Source organism: Heloderma suspectum, chromosome 4 (genome assembly GCF_057233095.1).
Source record: "Heloderma suspectum isolate Gila_16-S chromosome 4, 16-S_ref, whole genome shotgun sequence".
Taxonomy (NCBI): Eukaryota; Metazoa; Chordata; class Lepidosauria; order Squamata; family Helodermatidae; genus Heloderma; species Heloderma suspectum.
In genome coordinates, this window is record NC_139461.1 from 92,483,123 (window position 1) to 92,504,308 (window position 21,186).

Here is a 21,186-nt window from a genome sequence, read left to right on the forward strand (position 1 = left end):
GCCCTGTTAAGGCTCTTACCCGAAACGTGCTTACCAGAAAGTAAACCCCACTGAAACTCAAGGAGCCTCATTTCTCAGTAAAGAGATGAGAATTGTGTTGGCCCACGTTAAACGCAATCGAGGCAACGGCGTCTGTTTGTGGCTGTCAGGGCACTGAACGGTGAATACACAGGTGGGAGGATATGGATTTGTTTGGTCTCCTTTGTGCAGAAGTCTCTCTCTCTCACACACACACACACACACACACACAGAGCGCAAAGTAAATCGGATCTGCTTTTCCAGCCGGGTCAACTGACTGGAGAAATGCCCGGGGCAGGGTCCCTCAGGGGGAGGCCAGACTTGGCATCGACAGACGCGGCTCGCCGGGAGACGACGAGACGGGCAGCCCGCGAGTGAATGACTGCTACGGAAGCCAGCGAGCTTGGGAAAGGAAGCAGCGGGGGGCTGACATTTCCCCGGCCGGCCTAGGCTGCTGGCGATGAACTGAGGTGTGAGGAGGAGGAAGGAAAAGAGGAAGAGAGAGGGAGGAGGCGAGCGCGCGCGCGAGCGGGAAGGCTCCCCCCCCCCCGCGCGCTCCTTTCCCCTTCGCCCTGTCGGGAGGATGGCGCGGCGCGGGGAGCTCCGGAGCCTCTAGCTGCCGGCAGAGCAGCGGGAGCTGCGGAGGGAGGGAGAGCAGAGCGCCGCTGGAAGAGCCGGGGACGCTGCTCCTTCGCTGCTCCGGGCGGCGGCGGCGCGGCACGGCGCCTCCCCCCCTTGCCCAGTCTTTCCCCGCCGCTGAGGTAGGAAGAGCCGCCCGCCCGCCCGCTCGTGGCGCCCCGCGAGAGGAGTGGGCGGGCTGCGTTGGGCCGGTGCGTGCCCGGCACGCGCGGGAGGACCTGCTCAGCCGCCGCCGCCCGGCTGCCAGAGGCTCCTCGGGAGCCGGCGGCCGAAGGTGCTCAGCGACAGCGGGAGGAAGGAGGAGAGCGAGGAGGAGGAGGAGAGGCGGGCACGGAGCGGGGGCGTCGCGGCCCCCTCGCCCTGGCCATGGCCTCCAACTTTAACGACATAGTCAAGCAAGGCTACGTGAAAATCCGCAGCAGGAAGCTCGGGGTGAGTGTGAGAGAGCCGCCGCGCGCTTTGTCCCGCGCCCCCCTGCCCGCCCCGGCTCTTCTCGCTGCGGTCTGTCGGCGCCTGGGCGGCGGAGGTGCGGGCGGGCGCTCGCTCGCTCGCTCGCTCGGCGGTTGCGGCCAGCCCCCTCTCCCCCGGTCCTGTAATGACGCCGGGCAGGCAGCGTGGGGGCCAGGTCGGGGGGGGCGTGGAGGGACTGCGCTCGGCGGCAGCCCTTGTCTCTGTGCTGCTGCTGGCGGCGGCGGCGGCTTTAGACTTTTGTTTGCCTTCCGTGCGCGCCCGCCCGCCCGCCGCGGTGGTCGCGGTCGCGGAGGCGATGGTGTCGTTGGCATCGCGCTCCTGGGAGGGAGGCGTGCGAGCCGCCCGGCCCCCGGCCCCCTGGACGTCGGAGTTCCTCCCGGTGGTGTCTAGGACCGCGAGCCGATTTGAGCGTGCACCTAGATGAGATCAGGCTTGGAAAGAACCCCGAAGGAACCAGCCCGGAAGAACTGCCCGCCACTGCCCACACGATCTGATTTTGGGGCTCACGCTCACCCGTATCGGATATTCACGACACGCATCGACGTGCATTGAAGGAGTGACAGGGACCCACCACCTGTTCAACCCCTTTTATCCACCTTTGTAAGCTGCGGTGCAATCCTAAGCACGCTTATTAGGGGGAGTAAGCCCCACTGAATACAGTGGGACTTACTTCTGAGTAAATATGTAGGGAGGATCCAGCGCTGAAGCATACATGATTCTCCCGCCCCCAGTGTAGACAGAGTGGCTCCTTTTCCTTAAACTGATGACAAGGGAACCCTTCCCTTTAAGCATCTTTCCCAATCCGCGGCTGCTTCAGTTGGAAGCTGTTAACAGGTGAACGTGTCAAAGGTCAGGGCACTGTGTAAACTTCGTGCAGAAACATTTTGTTTTATTAAAAACAAAACAAGAACCAGGCACCCAAACAGATAGATAGAGCCACCAGAAGAAAAGCCTGAAAACATTTCAGTTTGAAGCACTGAGGAGCCTGAGAAGTAGGATGGAGATGGGAAAGGAGTGCAGGAAAGGGGGAGAAAATGTACAAGTATCAGCTGCGGGAGGGAGCAGTGGTGATACCAACTGGGATGAGTGGAAACCTATCTGGGTAGGATGCCTGGTTCGGCATCATTGATGGAAAAGTTACAGATTGGGCTAGACCAGGGGAAGGATAATAGTTCATTGGGCAGATGGACAGGAGAGCAGGGTGATGGCTGCTCCTGCTGTCCCCTGTGTCCAAGCCAACTGCAAGAGATCTGTTGGCTTCAAACAGAAGGCTGGAGTCACCTGGAAAGGTGAATGTATGAGAGTGGCAGGATAAGTACTGAAAGAGGGCTAGGCTAACTTTTGACACTCCCATATACCTCAGAAATGTTGCCTGTTGTCAGGAGTTGACAGAGGCGATAGCTGGCATGGAAGCCTGTTGGACACCATCGCTCTACCTGCCTCATTTTGCTCTGGAATAGGGAGACCTTTAAGAGTTTGTTAGAAAGGGAAGGGGGCACAGAGGGTACTGGCCAGCTGGAAGGCAAGCGCCAAAACCGTTTATTGAGGGTTAACTAGAGCTACCAGAGAACAATGCATTGAGATTGGTTACAATACTGTGGATGGAACTAGCCTTCAGTCACCCAATGAAGGCATTAGCCCATGCCGAAAGGAGAAAACAGTTAAAATCAGGGACGTGTAGCGATACTTGGGAAGCTGCTTGCTTCGTGTAGTGATGTCAGAATCTGCTACTTGTTATGAACTGGACTGTAAACAACTTAATGGTCACTAACATCCAAACAAGCTGTCTTTTTCTTGTTCCCAGTGAATTGCATATGAATAAGCTGGTGATGATTTTTTTACTTTATTTGTGTTCATTCTTTGCTTGGAGAAGGTACATAATTCTAATTGGTGGTGCATGTTAAATTCATCTGTGTCCAACTTACTCCTTCTCCCCCGGCCCCTTGGGGGTAACATACTTTGATAAATGAGTCTTCTAAAATGTCACCTCCTGTTCACTAGGCTAACAGGTTCTTGTTTTGATAGATCACTCATGATTGTCAAAACTGATTAATCTTATGCGGTTGCTCTTTTAATCTGAAAGCTAATTGTAAAGTATTGCAGTAGATAGAAAAGAAAAATAGTTTACTTTCATATTCAAATGTTTCTACTAGGTATGAACAATGACCGTGTGTTGACTTCGTTAATAATCATGGCTGTTTTATGATGACCCTCCCCCCATTCGCTAAGTTTTGCACTGGAATGAAAAGTTTTGAACAATCATAAACGGGGTCCTCCATATATCACAGAAGTCCTTCATAAGAAAAAAATCCCCACACCTGAATAAAGGATTTTGGACATGCAAACCTGCAAAAATTCAAGTAGAATTGAAAATGCATATTATTGTAATGTTCAAATACAAATGGTATCAATAATCCACACAAAGGTTTTTATCTTAGCTCAGATGAGTTCTGAAGTAGGTTAGTATATATTTTACACACACACACACACACACAAAACAACCCACAGAAATCATGCTGAATTAAAAGGCTACATGGGTTTGGCAGAAGTTGCCAATTAACCCTTTCCCTGCTAGCTTTCTACTCTATATCAGGGATGTAGAACATGTGGCCCTCTAGGTGTTTTAGGATTGCAACCCCCATCAGCCCCAGCCAATGGTGAAGGATGATGGAAGTTGCAGTCCAACAACATTTGGAGGTCCACACGCTCCCCATTCCTGCACTATATAGCTTTCCATGCTATTAGCTCTTTTTATCTCTTACACTTTCCACTACAGATGCAGCACACCCTGTTACTTTAAGCCTCCTACTTTCTTTAATTATCATCTTGGAGCATAACTGCACACACTGCCTGTCACAAATTTGGCTTCAGTTGGATAAATGAAGAACATGCGGGTGAGACTCTATAATGTGAACTTGGAAAAATAAATCAAGATGCCAATTGGCTGCAAAATAACTGCTTGTTCCTGTGTTGCTGTTGCTTCAGAACTTAAATTGGGATCTGACTCCCAGGACCAGATCAGCCTTTCCCAACCTGATGCCCTCCAGATGTTTCAGACTTCAACTCCTATCAGCCCCAGCCAGCATGACCAGTGGCCAAGAATGCTGAGAGTTGGACTAGGTAGGCTTGGCTCTGTAGTCAAGTCACACCACCCCTTCTTTCTGTGGCACCAGTATGAAAATAAGGGAAACCTAAGCTAGAACTGTTGCTCAACATTTTAGTACTACTGTTTTGCTGTGTGCTGTACAAACACAGAAGTGACACTTACTATGGGTTGGATCCAGACTAAATTAGTCATACATGGGTCCCATTGAAATCAATGTGAAAAGTTAGTCATAACTAAAGAGTGCCCAACTTAAGGTGCAATCCTATGGCCACTAGACAGTGGCTAGATGGCCATAGGATTGTTCGAGGTTGGTTCCCAGTAAACCGCCTCCCTGCCCCTTCCTCCGCCACCTTATAGGTGGTGTGGATCGTCCCCAGGCTCCATGCTCAGAAGAACAGCACAGAGTCAGGCAAAAGGGGGTGTTCCTGGGGGTGGGGAGTATGAAAGTGCTGGTACGACACTTCCTATGCATTGTCCAGCCTTCTCCTCCTGCCCACTGCTCCTACGTCCTGCAGCTAGACAGCCAAAATCTAGTCGCAAATGCAGGGCAGCTGGAGCGTGGAGGAGAAGATCCCCTCCGTGCTCCACCTGCCCTGCATTGGGTAAGTGCTCTCTGAGTTTGGAGGCAGCCGCCTATCCCAATAGGATTGCGCCCTTAGTCTGGACCCAACCCCATGCCTATAGGGTTTATAATCTAAGTAGGGTTGCATTTGTTCCTGTGACTGACCAGCCATTACAGTATACAAATACTGGGATTGCACCTGTGAACAGTGCAGACCATGTGGGTCAATCGCCCATTGGATGTATGATCAGTGTTTGGTACAGTACAGATCTCATAGACTGGCTGAATTTTCAGTATGCAATCCAGAATGTTTTTAGAATAATAGGGGTTTACTGTTCTGAAACAGTTGAGTAGAGTATTTCATTGGCGTGACAGTAACCTCTGTGGATGTATTCAATTTATCTTGTTCTGTCTTTCTCTCATGATCCACTGGAGTCAGGAATGTTTTCCTCTCTTCAAACAGTTATGGAGTTCTTCAGTTTCCCTGGCCATCAGGAATTCTCTCAATCAGGGATGAAATGTTGATAGTAATGTAGTGACCTGCTTGTGCCCCCCTCAGTCTCCTTTCCTTGCCGCTATGACTTGGCTTGTTGTATGACTCATGTCAAACTGTTTCTTACCATTGGTAGAGACAGCATTTCAGGAAGTGAAAGGGGAAATTATCATCAAGATTTTAAGGCCCACTCTGGGATATTTTCAATAATAAAATGCAAAGAAGTGGTATATTTTAAGACCATTTGCTGAAGTTAGTTTTAAATATTTTACAACAGTGACTTCAGTGTTATAAACACAGGTCAGTTATCCCATTCTTTATAAAAACAACAACAACTAAACAGATTTGTGTCACAATAGTCAGTACATAGAACAAATGCAGCCAGAGAGGTAGGTTTTCCTAAGTTATATGTAGAAAACTGGACCTGGTATGAGCCTAAATGGAGGCGTCCCCCCACCCATCAGTAAGTAGCAGTTACCTGCAATTGTCTGCTTTTAGCACATTGTGGTCTGGATTGTTTATATTTATGTTGATCTGTGGGATGCTGGTGGCTGGATAGACATGCCCTGGTAAATTCATTGCGCTAAATGGCCTTCTGCCTGGTACCTTCCAAGTATATGATGTTCATTTTTACAGCACAGGCAAAGATTCTCCTGCTTTCAAGGCCTCAAGGTGCACTCACAGCGTTGTTTCTGGATAGGAATTGGTATACCCAAAATGCATGTGTTGAAAGTGTGAACCTTTATTAATTCTGTATTTTGGAGATGATGATTTAAGATCAAGCAGCAGATGTGAATTTATATCCCAGTTCCAGTGAGTATACTGAACAAAATAGCATTTTTGTTAGGTAACAACTTTTAATGTTTACTTGCTCTGCATGAGGAGGACATATAACAGACAGCAAGCTGCATACTTGAACTGCAACCATTATCTCAAGGAAATGTATATGAATGTGCTCCCCTTCTAAGAGAGATAGGCGAGAGGCCACGTGAAATTTTAAATTCTACAAGTGGCTGGAAGCTTATCACAGTGCTAATATATATTACCATTACCCTGGATGCTGTGCTTTTCTTTGCGGACAGGTTGTACAAGGCTAGAGGAAAAATAATAATAAATTGACCTTTGGGACATTTTGCTATCTTGACAGACTGTTAATTCTGAGAGAACGCACTGTAATTGCTGGAATCCCAGTTACAGACTATTCTTGTACCACTGGCATGAAATAATTTTTGCAGCATAAATCAAGGATTTAGAAAGGATTCCTGGTGCTATTTGGATAGATTGACACCACCCCCAAAATAATATTTTACCCTGAATGTATTGGGAAGTAATCACTAAATCTCATCAGGCCTTAGAAGGCTAGTATTATTACTCCTTCATGCAAGCTTGAGGCAAGGCCAGGATGACACTAGCTTAATTAGTTCAGCAGAACAACGGAAACATGAAAGCCTTTATTGGGGAGCAAGGATTTTACTATACTTTATAAAGCTTTTTTAGCTTTATATTGAATCTAGATATATATATGACATTGGTGGAGTCGAAGAAATATTTGGAGTGTACTGAATATGTATTTATTGCATCATGGTATTATTCCTTTTCAGTGAAATAGGAAAAGAACTGCCTTATGATTTGTAAGCCTTTTTTAAAATGATGTAGAGATTTCTGGTACACCAACCTGTACTTCAGAGACCTGATCCCACCCATATATACTTGAGTGTGCACGCATGTATACACACACACACACACACACACGATCACTTATGAAGAAGGGCAGTAGTTCAGTGGTAGAGCACATGCATTGACTGCAGAAGCCAGGAAAGGCGCTGCCAGTGAGCTAGAAATGGACTAATGGTCTGGGTTGGTATATGACAGCTATCTGTGTTCTTATAACCTGAATCTCTGGTGCTCTTGACATAAGATGAATACACATTCACATATTCGTCTCTCAAATGGTGAAGGATATAGAACTACATTTAAATGATTTCAGGACACGAAATGGCTAGATTTATGAAAAAACAATTCATCCTCATGTTGGATCCCCTGAATCTATATATGCATGTGTTTGGGGGAAAGCAGAATTAGTTAAGAAAGCAAATGAAGAGGGCTAAGGGTGGTGTTCATAATGAGATGTAGCAGTGATACTTATGAATTAGACAAAATGGCATAATTAGAACATTGTATTCCGTTAAAAAGATAGATTCTATTCCGTCAAACGATGTAACAGTTTTTTGTTATGTTCCACATTAAGAATGTTTTCCTTTATTTTTCTGTAAATAAGATTTGAGGTTAGAAGCAATCCCTTCAAACGCTCAAGCAAGTTTTAGTGTAAACCTGAGAGAGGGAGAGGGAGAGGGAGAGGGAAGGAGGGAGGGAGAGAGAATAGCTGCGTTTACTCTCTTTCAGGCAGGTGGCCAATCCATTATAGAAATTCTTCCAGTGTTTTTGTTATATTCCATCTTACTTTATGGTTGAGTAAACCTTGGCTGGGAATCAAAGTTGTTCTGTCACCCATAGACTGACACATGATCACTTTGGTGAAAAAGTGCACTAGTACTAAAGGAAAAGTATAGTTAACTTTCTGCAAAACAAGTTAGAAAAAATTAATTTCATAGCAATAGAAGCCCAAATATACTCTCACTCCATTGTTTTGTTCTAATGTATAAATCTTACTTTGGCGCAGGAGGGGAGTAGTCTGGGCTGGAGAACTGAAATGAGATCCACACTTAATCATACGCAGTCGTTATTTCAGTGGGTCTATTCTAACTTAAGTCCCATTGATTTCAGTGGGTCTTTCAATAAGTATAACTAAGTCTGGATCCATCCCTCAGTCTTTTGGATACAAAATAGGATAAATATCATTTTCTGGTTTAAAACCTGTTGAGTCCTTTATTCCAACTCTACATTTAAGAGAAAATTTATTATATACATTCTAAAGTAGGACTTCAGATATTCAATATTGGAAGAGCACAACAAGAATGATAGAGGATTTTGATAGTATGCTACATGGAACTAGTTAAGTTTAGTCTACCTGAGAGGAGAGGAAAGAATAAGAGCAACTGGATATTCATTTGAACAATTTAGAAGCAGCTAAAAAGCAAATTGACATCACAGTTGTTCACTGTGATCACAAACTGAAATGGATGCAAGTTCAAGGAAAGCTTGTTCAAGTTATGTATTGCATACACATTCTGCAGTATCACTTGGGACCTGTCTAACTGCCTTAGGAATATACAAAATTATATTCTCAATTATTAGCATTTGTAGATAATTGCCCTTCTCCAAAGAGCTACATTCACATATGTTTGTGTGCATCCTGCATGTATGAGAGGCAATACTAAGTTCTGTAGAAGAAGCACAAATATGCACAAATAAATATTTGCATAAGATTGATTATTTTATAGAAGTCAATGGGGAAAATTACCTGGGCAAGGATGTTCCATGCATATATCGAGCTCCTGTGTCTGGATTGCTGATCAGGATATTAAATTCATGGGAAGCAGAGAAGGATTTAGGATTATACAGTACTGTGCAAAAGTCTAAGGCCACCATTAGATTTGTTGTTTTAGCAATGGTATAATGACCATATATAATTATTTCTCAGTCTCTTCATTAGAATACAACCAGAAAATACAGGAAACTTGTATGCCGTATTCAACAATAGAAAAAAAATCAGAAAAAACAGCTTCCATAGGCTAAAGTGGCAAGTATTTAGTGTGACCTCCCCTTACACTAGAGTAACAGCAGGCGCCTGGCCAGGAATGGTCTTTGTGGAAGGGAAGCAGCCAAGAAACCACTTTTGCAGAAGGGGAACAGGGTGAAAAAGCTAAGATATGCTAAAGCTCACAAAGATTGGAATGACAATCAGTGGAAAAGAGTATTATGGAGCGATGAATCCAAGTTTGAAATTTTGGGGTCCAGTTGTCTACAATATGTGAGAAGAAGAGTTGGAGAGAGGTGGATGAATGAGTGCTTGCGGCCTTCAGTGAAACATGGTGGAGGGTCTGTCCTGGTTTGGGGCTGCATTTCTGCCAGTGGTGTTGGTGATCTTGTCCGTATTGATGGGATCATGAATGCTGAAAAGTACAGACCGGTTTTAATTCATCATGCCATTCCTTCTGGAAAGCGCCTGATTGGGAATGGTTTCATTTTTCAGCATGATAACGATCCCAAGCACACTGCTAATGCAGTGAAATCATATTTAGCGAGGAAAACAGCTGATAAAACACTGACAGTCATGGACTGGCCTCCACAGAGTCCAGACCTGAATATTATAGAGGCAGTATGGGATCACCTGGACAGAGAAAGAAATAAAAGACAACCTACACCTAAAGAAAAACTCTGGGAAGTACTGAAACAAGCCTGGTATAATATACCAGAAGATTTCTTCAGAAAACTTCAGGACAGTCTCCCCAAAAGAGTTCAAGATGTGCTTAGAGCCAAGGGAGGTCACACTAAATACTGACTTTTGCCTGTACATATTTCCTGTATTTTCTGTTTGTATCTTAATACAGAGACCGAAAAATAATTATGGATGGTCATTAAAACTTTGCTAAAACAACAAAGCTGGTGGTGGCCTAAGACTTTTGCACAGTACTGTATGTGTGCAGAAAATTTTATGTTTGAATTCTGCTTCTCAAATTTACTGCATTACAAACTTTGACATTGATTATATGATAATTTAAATTTAAATATTTTAAAAAATGTAGATTCCCTATATTCTAAATATATAGAAGTGGACCCAGACTTACTCATGCTTAGAATAGATCTATTGAAATCAATGGGACCTAAGTTATTCATGACTAACTTGTCCCATTGATCAGTGGGTCTAATCTAAGCATAACTTAGACTGGATCTAACCCATAAGTTTTTTAAGAGTCAGTAACGCAGCTGTAGAGCTCTCTGTGATATACTTCTGCATTAATGCAAACATGAAGCAGCCTGTTCTCCAACTATTATATTAGATCTGGCTGATCCTTCTTTTAATAACTTTGTTCAAATCATGATAGATCGTTTGTGCATGGAAAATATCCATAATCACAATCCTATACATATCTATCCAGAAGTAAGTCCCACTGAGTTCAGTGGGGCTTACTCTTAGGTAAGTTGGTATAGGATTGCAACCAGTGTTGCTTTGGTTTTGGTTTTTTCTAAATCTTTCAGACTCAGATTCATGCATCACAATTTTACATTGTACTAGCCCTGTTTCTGTGATCTAAAAGTTCCTTATGCAGGATTGGACTCCTTGTGTTCTTGTACACAAAGCTCTAAAGGATCAAGGCATTTCTGAAGTTCATAGAAGAACATTTTAGACTCTTAGAGTGCAATCCTATGCATGATTAGACATAGAAAAGTCCTACAACTTCCAGCATTCCCAAGCTGGCATGGCTGGCTGAGGAATCCTGGGCGTTGTAGAACTTTCTGCTCTTTAAACAGGGGCATTACCAGGTTCTTAAAAGATCTGGGGCACAGGCCCATAGCACACATTTGCATATATATAATATATATATATATCCGAATCTAAGTTCACCTCTAATATATATATATATATATATATGTATGTGTGTGTGTGTGTGTGGTGTGCTTGCATGTGTATATAGATTACATACATACATAAGAAGTGTGCACTGACCCCCCACCCCTCTTCAACTCACACCTCGATTCAGCGTTTTGGAAAACATCCCGCTTCTGCTCGGGCCAATTTATAATTGGACCATTTCAGCTCAGAACCAAACCTCAGTCAAGGTTTGGAAAAATGAGTCTTTATGTTTCCTGCTGACTACCACAGGAAATTAGAAAAAAAAAAAAACCTAACTTTTTTCTCTTCGTCAGAGCTGGATGATAATTTCAGGTATAGTAGCCTGCTAGAAGGGGATTACACCTGCCCAATGTCAGAAAAATAGGTGCAGGGTTATACTTTGATTTTCTTTTAAAGGGAACTGCCAATAACATTTTTATTACTTGGAAGAATTGGATAAAATTTTCAGGATTCATTACCCTGTCAGAGGAGATCATGTCTGCCATATTTCAGAATGATAGCCACAGGGGTTTTTGCCTTGACATTTTGAGGTCTCCAAAAGAGGACATACTTATCTCTATATGTTCCTTGTGGACCATTGTTCTGAAAATTGCAGACAGAGGTGTCCCTAAGTAAGCAACCAGCAAAGTTTCAGAAGGATGGGTTCAGCAGTTCATGTGGAAGGGGAGTTCTCCAATTTTGGGGAGGGAGTGATTTGTTGTCCCTTCCCTTTACCCCTTCCCCAATAGTTTTTGGGTAAATTTGTATGAAAATGTACAGGTCATTAGAGGTGTCCCCCAGGCAAGAAACTTGCAAAGTTCCTGGAGGATATACATGCATGCAAACTTAGAATGACTAGAATTTATTTACTTTTCACCCATGTTAGCAGCAGGGGAACATGGGTGGGAAGGTGCTATTGCACTCATGTCTTGCTTGTGGGTTTCCTGTGGGCAGCTAGTTGGCCACTGTGTGATCATAACTAGATGGACCTTGGTCTGACACAGCATGGCTCCCCTTAAGTTCTTAAATAGAGAATGCCTCTGAGCAAATGCAGAATGCTTTTCTTTCACCACTGAGCACTTACATTCTCCCCCTACCAATTCTGTTCCCCTCCATGCAACCATTCCTTCTCATCCTACCATCATCTAGCAACTCTTCATAAAAACAGATGCCTTGTTTTGTGCAACTCTCCTCTACTTCCTCTTTGTTGTGCACAGGCTCTCCTTGTATCTTCCTCCCCATAATTTCATTTACGCCAAGAATTCACCAGGATTCAGCCAATGAATTTGTTTTCAAAACTAGGGTTAACTTATGAAGAAACTCTGAGCATGTACTAAGTGCCTTAGTAAACATGAAGAACATCAGGGTGCAAACCTCCCTGCAAAAGTAACTTGTGCTGGAATCTTGTGCACGCTTTCCTAAGGGTAAGCCTCATTAAACATAATGGGGCTTCTGAGTAGGCATATGTAGGCCTGTATAAATGAGCAGTATATAATGCATGGGTGGGGGTAGAGAGAATTCTTGAAGCCAAGTGGCTCCTTTCAGAGAGATAGTACTTCAGAGGAATTTAGAAGGCTGTGGAGGGTTTGTAAGGATTGCACGTAGTTAAATTGACTTTATGAGGTGAGGTGGCTGAGGGCTTTTTCAAAACTCTAGAACCTATTTAAAAGCCTCAGCAGTTCCACAATCATGACACCACATAGTCCTAACCCTCCTTCTGGAATAATCTGAGTCCTACAGCTATTTAGGAGAAATCAAAGTGAAGGGGGAGAAAGAAGTTTGTGGAGGCTGATTGGATCCTTTGCCCTCCTGAAGCTACTAAACTTCTGCAGAAGCCAAAGGTTCCAGTCTGAGGCAGTAAAATGTGATGCTTTGTGAAATACCAGTATTTCAGATGGAGCTCTTTCTTCCCTTCCTTCTCCCTCTTCAAAATTTCATTGCAAGCAAGATCCCAACACTGGTCATGTAAGAGCAGAAAAGTAGGGGAGAGAGGTTCTTTGCACCTCAAAAAAACCCTACACAAGAGATTAGGGATAGTGACCTCCCAATGGTCACCTTAAACACCTTCTGATTAGGATATCTAATCCCCTGTTTGCCTTGACAGTTTTTTACTTTTTGTTTTAGCCTTTGAGAAAAGGAAACTTTATGCATGTCTAGCACAAAAGCCCCTGGATCTAACTGTCTGAAATTTGGCAGGTTCAGTCAGCTCCATAAGGGCTGCCAGGTCCCCAAATTCCATGCATGTATGAGGAAGCACAAAAAACCCCTAACTCTTTGCTTTGATAGATTTTCTTGAAAATAGCAAATTTTACCTGTGACTACTACAAAAGCCACTGAACCAAACTGCCTAAAATTTGGCAGGTTCAATCAGTTCCATGGGGGCTGTCAGATCCGCAAATTCCATTTGCTTATATGGAAGAACGAAAAAATCATAGTTCTTTGCCTTGACAGATTTTCTTGAAAATAGCAAATTTTACCTGTGCCTAGCACAGAAGCCACTGGACCTAACTGCCTGAAATTGGGCAGGTTCAATCACATCCATGGGGGCTATGTGGTCTCCACACTTTATGTCCTTATCATACAAACTAAAAAAGTTATGGCCATTTCTGTTTTCCAATGAAAGTCAATGGGAAAATGTAAAAAAAATGGCAAATTAGGACAGCTGAAAAGATCTGGGGCTCAGCTCAAAAGATCTGGGGCCTGTACCCAGGTAGACCCTTTTCTAACGACATCCCTGTCTCTAAACCTGCATAGGATTTCACCCTTAATGTAGTTTGGTTTTTACTTCTGTCTGTTAATTGTATCAGAGTCTACTTTTTCATGCTACATGAAAGATTTCTGCCTAATGAAAATTGTCACTGAGGGTTGTATCCATTGTTAGACTTACTTAGAGCAGATCTGTTGAAATGAATGGGATTTACGTTAGATTAAAATTAGATACAACCCATTGGATATAACTCCGAGTTTTTAATAATCCTCATTTTGTGCTTTGATGTACTGAGAAACATCGACCTTGGTGTATTTTGGATAGGCTGTCTGGGTTGGGTGCGAACAAAAACAACTGCATATTTTCCTCCAATCCTTTAAAAAAACAAACACACATTTTCAAACTGCTGCAAAAAAGTGGGGACAGAATGAAATTAGGCTCTGAAACAGGAGAAACTGACACGTACTGAAATTGACAGATTAGTCAGTCCCTTTGCTGGAGGCACAACTGGCCTCTATCAGTTTAGGATGATGTACCAACTACATGCCTATATGGACAGAGATAGCCTAGCTACAGTTATCCACGTTGTGGTAATCTCCCATCTGAATGACTGAAATGCAGAATATATGGGTCAGTCTGCCTTTGAAAATGGTCCAGAAACTTCAGCTGGTCCAAAATAGGAAACTGGCTGATACAGTCATAATGCCAGTGCTTTGTCATCTGCACTGGCTTCCAGTTCATTTCTTGGCCCAATTCAAAATGCTGGCATTAAACTTTAAAGCCCTAAACAGCTTGGGGCCAGGTTATCTGAAGAATCATCTCCTCCTATATAAACCTGTCTGGACCCTAAGATCATTTTCAAAGTCTTTCTCTGGTTGCCTCCACCAAATGAGATGGGTAGAGGAGAGGTCCTCTTCAGTGGTTGTGCCACAGTTTGTTTGTTTGTTTGTTTACATTTCTATACTGCCCAACAGCCAAGGCTCCCTGGGCAGTTCACAACTGAAACGATAAAATACAACATGATAAAACATAATATAAAAATTAAAAGTTTAAAAGTAGCATGTAAAACCAAAGTACAACCCAACAGCAGTTACAGCCCAGGGAAAGCCTGGGTGAAAAGATGCATTTTTAGAAGGCGTTTCAAAGATGCCACATTTTCTGTTTCTTGAACTGCACAATAAAAGGTTTTCCAGTTGTGAAATGCCCTCCCTAGAAAGGGTCAGTTGGTGCCTATATGGTGTTCTTCTATGCCAAGTGAATTTGTTGCTATTGTTCAGTCGTTAAGTCGTGTCCGACTCTTCGTGACCCCATGGACCATAGCACGCCAGTAGGGATGGCGGAGAATTCCACCATGGATTTCAGTGAGGCTGAATGCACTGGCATTCGGCCCCCCGAAACCCATGGCGGAACGGCCTCCAACCCCCCCGCGGAATCCCCCCTGAGACAAAGCTTACCTGGTGCGGATGTGCGGCAGCGGCCACGATAAGCTACGTAAGTCTTTACGTAGCCTGTCATGGCAGCAACAACAACAAAAAACAGCGTACGCAAATGGCGGCGGCTACGGCAGCCACCATTTGCGTTCCCCTTTTTTCGCCGTTTTAGCCTACGTAAATATTTACGTAAGGTATTACGGCGAAAAAAAGGGGAACGCAAATAATGTAGTAGGCACTATTTGCGTTCCCCTTTTTTTCACCATAATAGCTTATGTAAATATTTACATAGGCTAAAACGGTGAAAAAAAGGGAACGCAAATGGCGGCCACCGTAGCCGCCGCCATTTGCATACGCGTTTTTTTTTTTTTTTACGGAAGGCTGCCAAGCGGCCGGATATCCGTCTGCGGGCGACCCCAGCCAGCAGCTCCGTGGAATCTCTGCGGAGCGGAGCCGGCCAGATCAGGATTTCGAGGGGAGGTGCAGAGCCCCCACCACGAATCACCCCGTCGAAAAGGTAAGTGACTTTCGTACATCCCTACATGCCAGGCCTTCCTGTCCTCCACGCTCTCCCGGAGCGTACTCAAGTTCATATTCATTGCATCGGTGATGCTATCCAGCCATCTCATCCTCTGCTGTCCCCTTCTCCTTTTGCCTTCAATCTTCCCCCGCATCAGGGTCTTTTCCAGGGAATTTTCTCTTCGCATTAGGTGGCCAAAATATTTGCGCTTCAGCTTCAGTATTGGTCCTTCCAACGAGCAGTCAGGGTTGATTTCCATTAGGATTGACTGATTTGACCTCCTTGCAGTCCAGGGGACTCGTAAGAGTCTTCTCCAGCACCACAGTTCGAAAGCATCAATTCTTCGGCGCTCAGTCTTCCTTATAGTCCAGCTCTCACAGCCATATGTTACTGCTGGGAAAATCATAGCTTTGATTAGACGGACCTTTGTTGGCAAGGTGATGTCTCTGCTTCTTACTATGCTGTCTAGGTTTGCCATAGCTTTCCTCCCAAGGAGCAAGCGTCTTTTAATTTCATGGCTACAGTCACCGTCTGCGGTGATCTTGGAGCGCAAGAAAATAAAATCTGTCACTGCTGCCATTTCTTCCCCTTCTATATGCCATGAAGTGATGGGGCCAGATGCCATGATCTTAGTTTTTTTAATGTTGCATTTCAAACCAGCTTTTGCACTCTCCTCTTTCACCCTCAACAAGAGGCTCTTGAGATCCTCTTCGCTTTCTGCCATTAGGGTGGTATCGTCTGCGTATCTGAGGTTGTTGATAATTCTCCCGGCAATCTTAATTCCGACCTGCGTTTCTCATGATGTACTCTGCATATAAATTAAATAAGCAGGGCGACATTATGCAGCCTTGTCGTACTCCTTTTCCAATTTTGAACCAATTGGTTGTTCCATGTCCGGTTCTTACTGTTGCTTCTTGACCCTCATACAGGTTTCTCAGGAGACAGGTAAGGTCGTCTGGTACTCCCATCTCTTTAAGAATTTGCCACAGTTTGCTGTGATCCACACAATCAAAGGCTTTAGCGTAGTCAGTGAAGCAGAAATAGACATTTTTGGCATATTGAGTGCAGCACTTTAACAGCATCATCTTTTAAGATTTTAAATAGCTCAGCTGGAATACTGTCATCCTTGCTAGCTTTGTTGTTACTAATGCTCCCTAAGGCCCACTTGACTTCACTCTCTAGGATGTCCAGCTCAAGTTCTGTGACCGCACTATCATGGCTATCAGGGACATTAAGATCTTTCCTGTATAGTTCTTCTGTGTATTCTTTCCACCTCTTCTTAATCTCATCTGCTTCTGTTAGGTCTCTGACTTCTTTGTTCTTTATCATGCCCGTCTTTGCACAAAACGTTCCCTTGAGGTCTCCGATTTTCTTGAAAAGATCTCTAGTCTTGCCGATTCTATTGTTTTCCTCAATTTCTTTGCATTGTTCATTTAAGAAGGCCTTCTTGTCTCTCCTTGCTATTCTCTGGAACTCTGCATTCAGTTGGATATATCTTCCCCTTTCTCCCTTGCTTTTCGCTTCCCTTCTTTCCTCAGCTACTTGTAAAGCCTCATCAGACAGCCACTTTGCTTTCTTGCATTTCTTTTTCTTTGGGATGGATTTCATTGCTGCCTCCTGAACAATGTTACGGACCTCCGTCCATAGTTCCTCAGGCACTCTGTCTGTCAGGTCTAATCCCTGAAATCTATTCCTCACCTCCACTGTATATTCATAAGGGATATGATTTAGGTCATACTGAATGGTTTAGTGGTTTTCCCTACGTTCTTCAATTTCAGCCGAAATTTTGCAAGAAGCAGCTCATGATCTGAGCCACAGTCAGCTCCAGGTCTTATTTTTACTGACTGTATAGAGCTTCTCCATCTTTGGCTGCAAAGGACATAATCAGTCTGATTTCGATATTGACCATCTGGTGACGTCCATGTGTACAGTCGCCTCTTGTGCTGTTGGAAAAGAGTGTTTGCTATGATCAGCGTGTTCTCTTGGCAAAACTCTATTAGCCTTTGTCCTGCTTCATTTTGTACACCAAGGCCATGCTTGCCTGTTATCCTGGTGATTTCTTGACTTCCTACTTTAGCATTCCAATCCCCTATGATGAAAAGGTCCTTTTTTTTTGGTGTTAGTTCTAGAAGGTGTTGTAGGTCTTCATAGAACCGATCAACCTCAACTTCTTCGGCCTCAGTGGTTGGGGCATAGACATGAATTACTGTGATGTTGTTGAATGGTTTGCCTTGGATTTGTGCCAAGTGAATACCTTGTTATTTTCTCAGGCTTTTCAGTTTTATAAACATGCTACAGTGCTTCTTGGATCTTGAACATTATGGTTGCTGGTTTTTATTTTGATGGTGGTTTAACTTGTTTTTGATTGTAGTATGTTCGTTTTCTCCTTTTTTATTTTTTATGGTTTTAATGTTTTTCGGTAGCACAATTTCTTGTCTTTAGCTTATCTTATCCTGTATTTCATCAATTACACTGAAAGGAGAAATTTATGAAGAACAACCTAGTAATATTTTTGTGTACTTGGATTGCATTATGTTAGCTGAGGGCTTTCCTTAACAACAGTTATATATGATGATTCTGCATGTCTGCACATGAACTTTTTGAGATTTTGTTGGGTTATTCTTGTTGTCATCAGAAAGAGTTGTGCAGAAGAATGTAAAATTGGTAGCTACTGTCTCATGAAAGTTCAAAGAAGCAAAGCAGACGTGAGTATGAGTACATTTTCAGTGCAGTATTTTGAATTTCTTTGGCATTTTGATTGCTGGATTATTTACAGAGTATACATACCTCTTGGGTAAAAGTTCGATCATATTAGCCATCAAGGGGGAGTGTCTACAAAACATGCAATCTGCTGAGTGAGATGGTGCCTGTGTGTGTGTGTGTATATATATATAATGTCATTGGATATTACCCATAGTACAGCATTCTGCTAGCGCTAATGATGATGTGCTAGTGGAAACCAATGCTTGTGCAATGGGAAACTAGTGCTTGCTAGCACAGTGGAAAACTAGCTTGCACAATGAGACTTTCACATCCTTTCTTCCCCTCTGCACCCCAGTGCATCCCTCACATCTGGTCTGGAGAGTCCCCCAACCCTCCAGAGCAGATTTGGGGTGCATGTGGAGGGTTGTAAGGGGAATGGAAAACTATTCCACCAGTGGTTTCCATTCTGCTGATGGGTGGTCTGGGTTGGATACAACCCTTTGCTTGTGAAAAAATTATGAAACAATGGAGTTGCAATTATAATTGTTTTCTATGCAAACTTTCCTTGAAATATTACTGAATTCATTGAATTCAGATGCCCACACTGCAAATAGTAATTATATGGAAGATTCTTGCTACCTTTCAACTTTCCTTATTGTCACTCCTAGAAAATGTGGGACATTTTTTTAAATGATCTAACTATAATCCCATTAAGACTTTTAATTACATGTACTGCACAATATCATTGATGCCATTTTTCAGTTTTGACAATTAGTTCTTTTGTCATATGGAAATGAAGTGCAAATTATTCTTAATTATCCTTGAATCTGAACCGCTGCATGCTAGAATTGCACAAGTAGATTTGAAAGAAAGATTTAATGGAGATGATATAAATTTGTTATCTAGTCATTATGCAGAACACAATTTTTGAGACAGAACCCCATGATTTATTGGCTATGTATTTGTGCAAAATTCTAGGGGAAAGCCTAGATACCCTTGCAAATAACAGTGCCAATTAAAAAAACTTATTTTTAAAAGCATTTTTGTTAATGTTCCAATCATACTTTTAAAATCCAAACTTTAAATTCATCTGTAGGCATAGTAAATATATTTAGGCTACAGTCCTACTCGTACTTCCCTGAAAGTATGTCCCATGAAACTCAACAGGACTTACTTCTGAGTAGACAGGCATAGGTTTGCACTGTTGATAAATGTTTACACTGCTGATTTTAAAGCAATTTCAAAGCTGTTTAACTGTTCCAATCAAGGAATAATGAGACTTGAAGTTCTATGAAATGGATAAGCATATCTTCCTGTGTGTGTGTATGTGTGTGCGCATGTGTGCGCATGTATTAAAGTTTTTCTCAGTGTTTACCTTGCTGAGGTAACATTACTGGATTTAAAAGTGATTGCAAAGATGTGCTATGTTCTAGGCTAAGGAGGAATTCCCTTCTTGTAGAGCCTCACTCTTTTATATACAGTCTTTGGATTCTCAGTTACTATCATTGTTCCTAGTGCCCATAAACCATGTTTGCAGAACCAGACCAGGGCCATATTGGGTCACCAGCATATCTGCTTGAAGTGCTGTGTTGGTGGCCTTGCAAGCCCATCTTAGTGCAGTGCTGTGTAGCCTCATCCTGGATCAAGAACAGATATGCCCTACCTTAAAACACTTATTTGCCAGTGAAAAATGTCTGAGATTTGGGGTGTTGCTTTCATTGATTTCATTGGGACTGGTGTTTCCAGTCTCAAACATATCTACAATGAAATAAGCAAACCCTGTTGATTTCATAGATCATAGAATCATAGAACAGTAGGATTGGAAGGGGCCTATAAGACCGTCAAGTTCAACCCCCTGCGCAATGCAGGAATCTAAGTCAGAGCATCCCCGACAGATGGCTGTCCAGCTTGCTTCATCTTGAATGCCTCCAGTGTGGGAGAGCCCACCACCTCCCCAGGAAATTGGTTCCATTGTTGTATTGCTCTAACAGTCGGGAAGTTTGTCCTGATGTTCAGCCGGAATCTGGCTTCCTGTAACTTGAGCCCATTATTCTGTGTCCTGCACTCCGGGATGATCGAGAAGAGATCTTGGCCTTCCTTTCTGGGACAACCTTTCAAGTACTTGAAGAGCGCTATCCTATCTCCCCTCAGTCTTCTCATCTCAAGGCTAAACATGCCCAGTTCTTTCAGTCTCTCTTCATAGGGCTTTGTTTCCAGTCCCCTGATCATCTTTGTTGCCCTCCTTTGAACCCTCTCCAGCTTGTCTGCGTCGTTCTTCAATTGTGGTGCCCAGAACTGGACACAGTACTCCAGATGAGGGCTAACTAGTGCTGCGTAGAGGGGAACTAGTACTTCCCGGGATTTGGAAGCTATGCTTCCTTCTATGAATGCAGCCCAAAAGAGCATTTGCCTTTTTTGCAGCCACATCAAATTGTTGGCTCATATTCAGCTTGTGATTGACAACAATTCCAAGATCCTTCTCGCTTGTAGTGTTGTTGAGCCAAGTATCCCTCATCTTGTAACTGTACATTTGGTTTCTTTTTCCTAGGTGCAGAACTTGGCATTTATCCCTATTAAATGTCATTCTGTTGTTTTCTGCCCAGCACTCCAGCCTATCAAGATCACTTTGAATTTTGTTCCTGTCTTCCAAGGTATTAGCTATTTGATTGAGCTTACTTCCAAGTCAGTGCATTGATATTTGAAGCCAGAGAACTAGTTCCTTTGTTACATCAAGCAGAAAACAAGTGAAAGTGACTTATATGGCTTCTTTCTCTGCTGCAATTTGTGAAGTGGTATCTCTGCATTTCAGCTCTGGAGATCATTGACAGTAAGATTGCACACATTATAATAGAAGCAGCTTAAGGAAAAGTGAGTCATTTCTGCTTCTTTTCCCACTTCGTGTAACAAGTATTGGGTTAATTTGAATATGAGTTACAAGTTTGCGACACAGAGATTGACACTACCTGGTGTAGAAGCAGGTTGGAAGGGAGGGTGGAGCAGAGATAGCCAGTCTGTGGCCCTT

General features: G+C 43.3%; 1 protein-coding gene across 1 annotated transcript in view; it reads left to right on the forward strand.

Moving 5' to 3' along the window:
• The first annotated feature begins 809 nt into the window (after positions 1–809).
• DOK6 (docking protein 6) overlaps positions 810–21,186 on the forward strand; it is a 391,405-nt gene continuing 371,028 nt past the window's right edge. Inside the window, exon 1 of the mRNA XM_084849962.1 lies at positions 810–1,089. Within this exon, the coding sequence (XP_084706088.1) occupies positions 1,024–1,089 (66 nt within the window). The 5' untranslated portion in view covers positions 810–1,023. The remainder of the gene's footprint in view (positions 1,090–21,186) is intronic.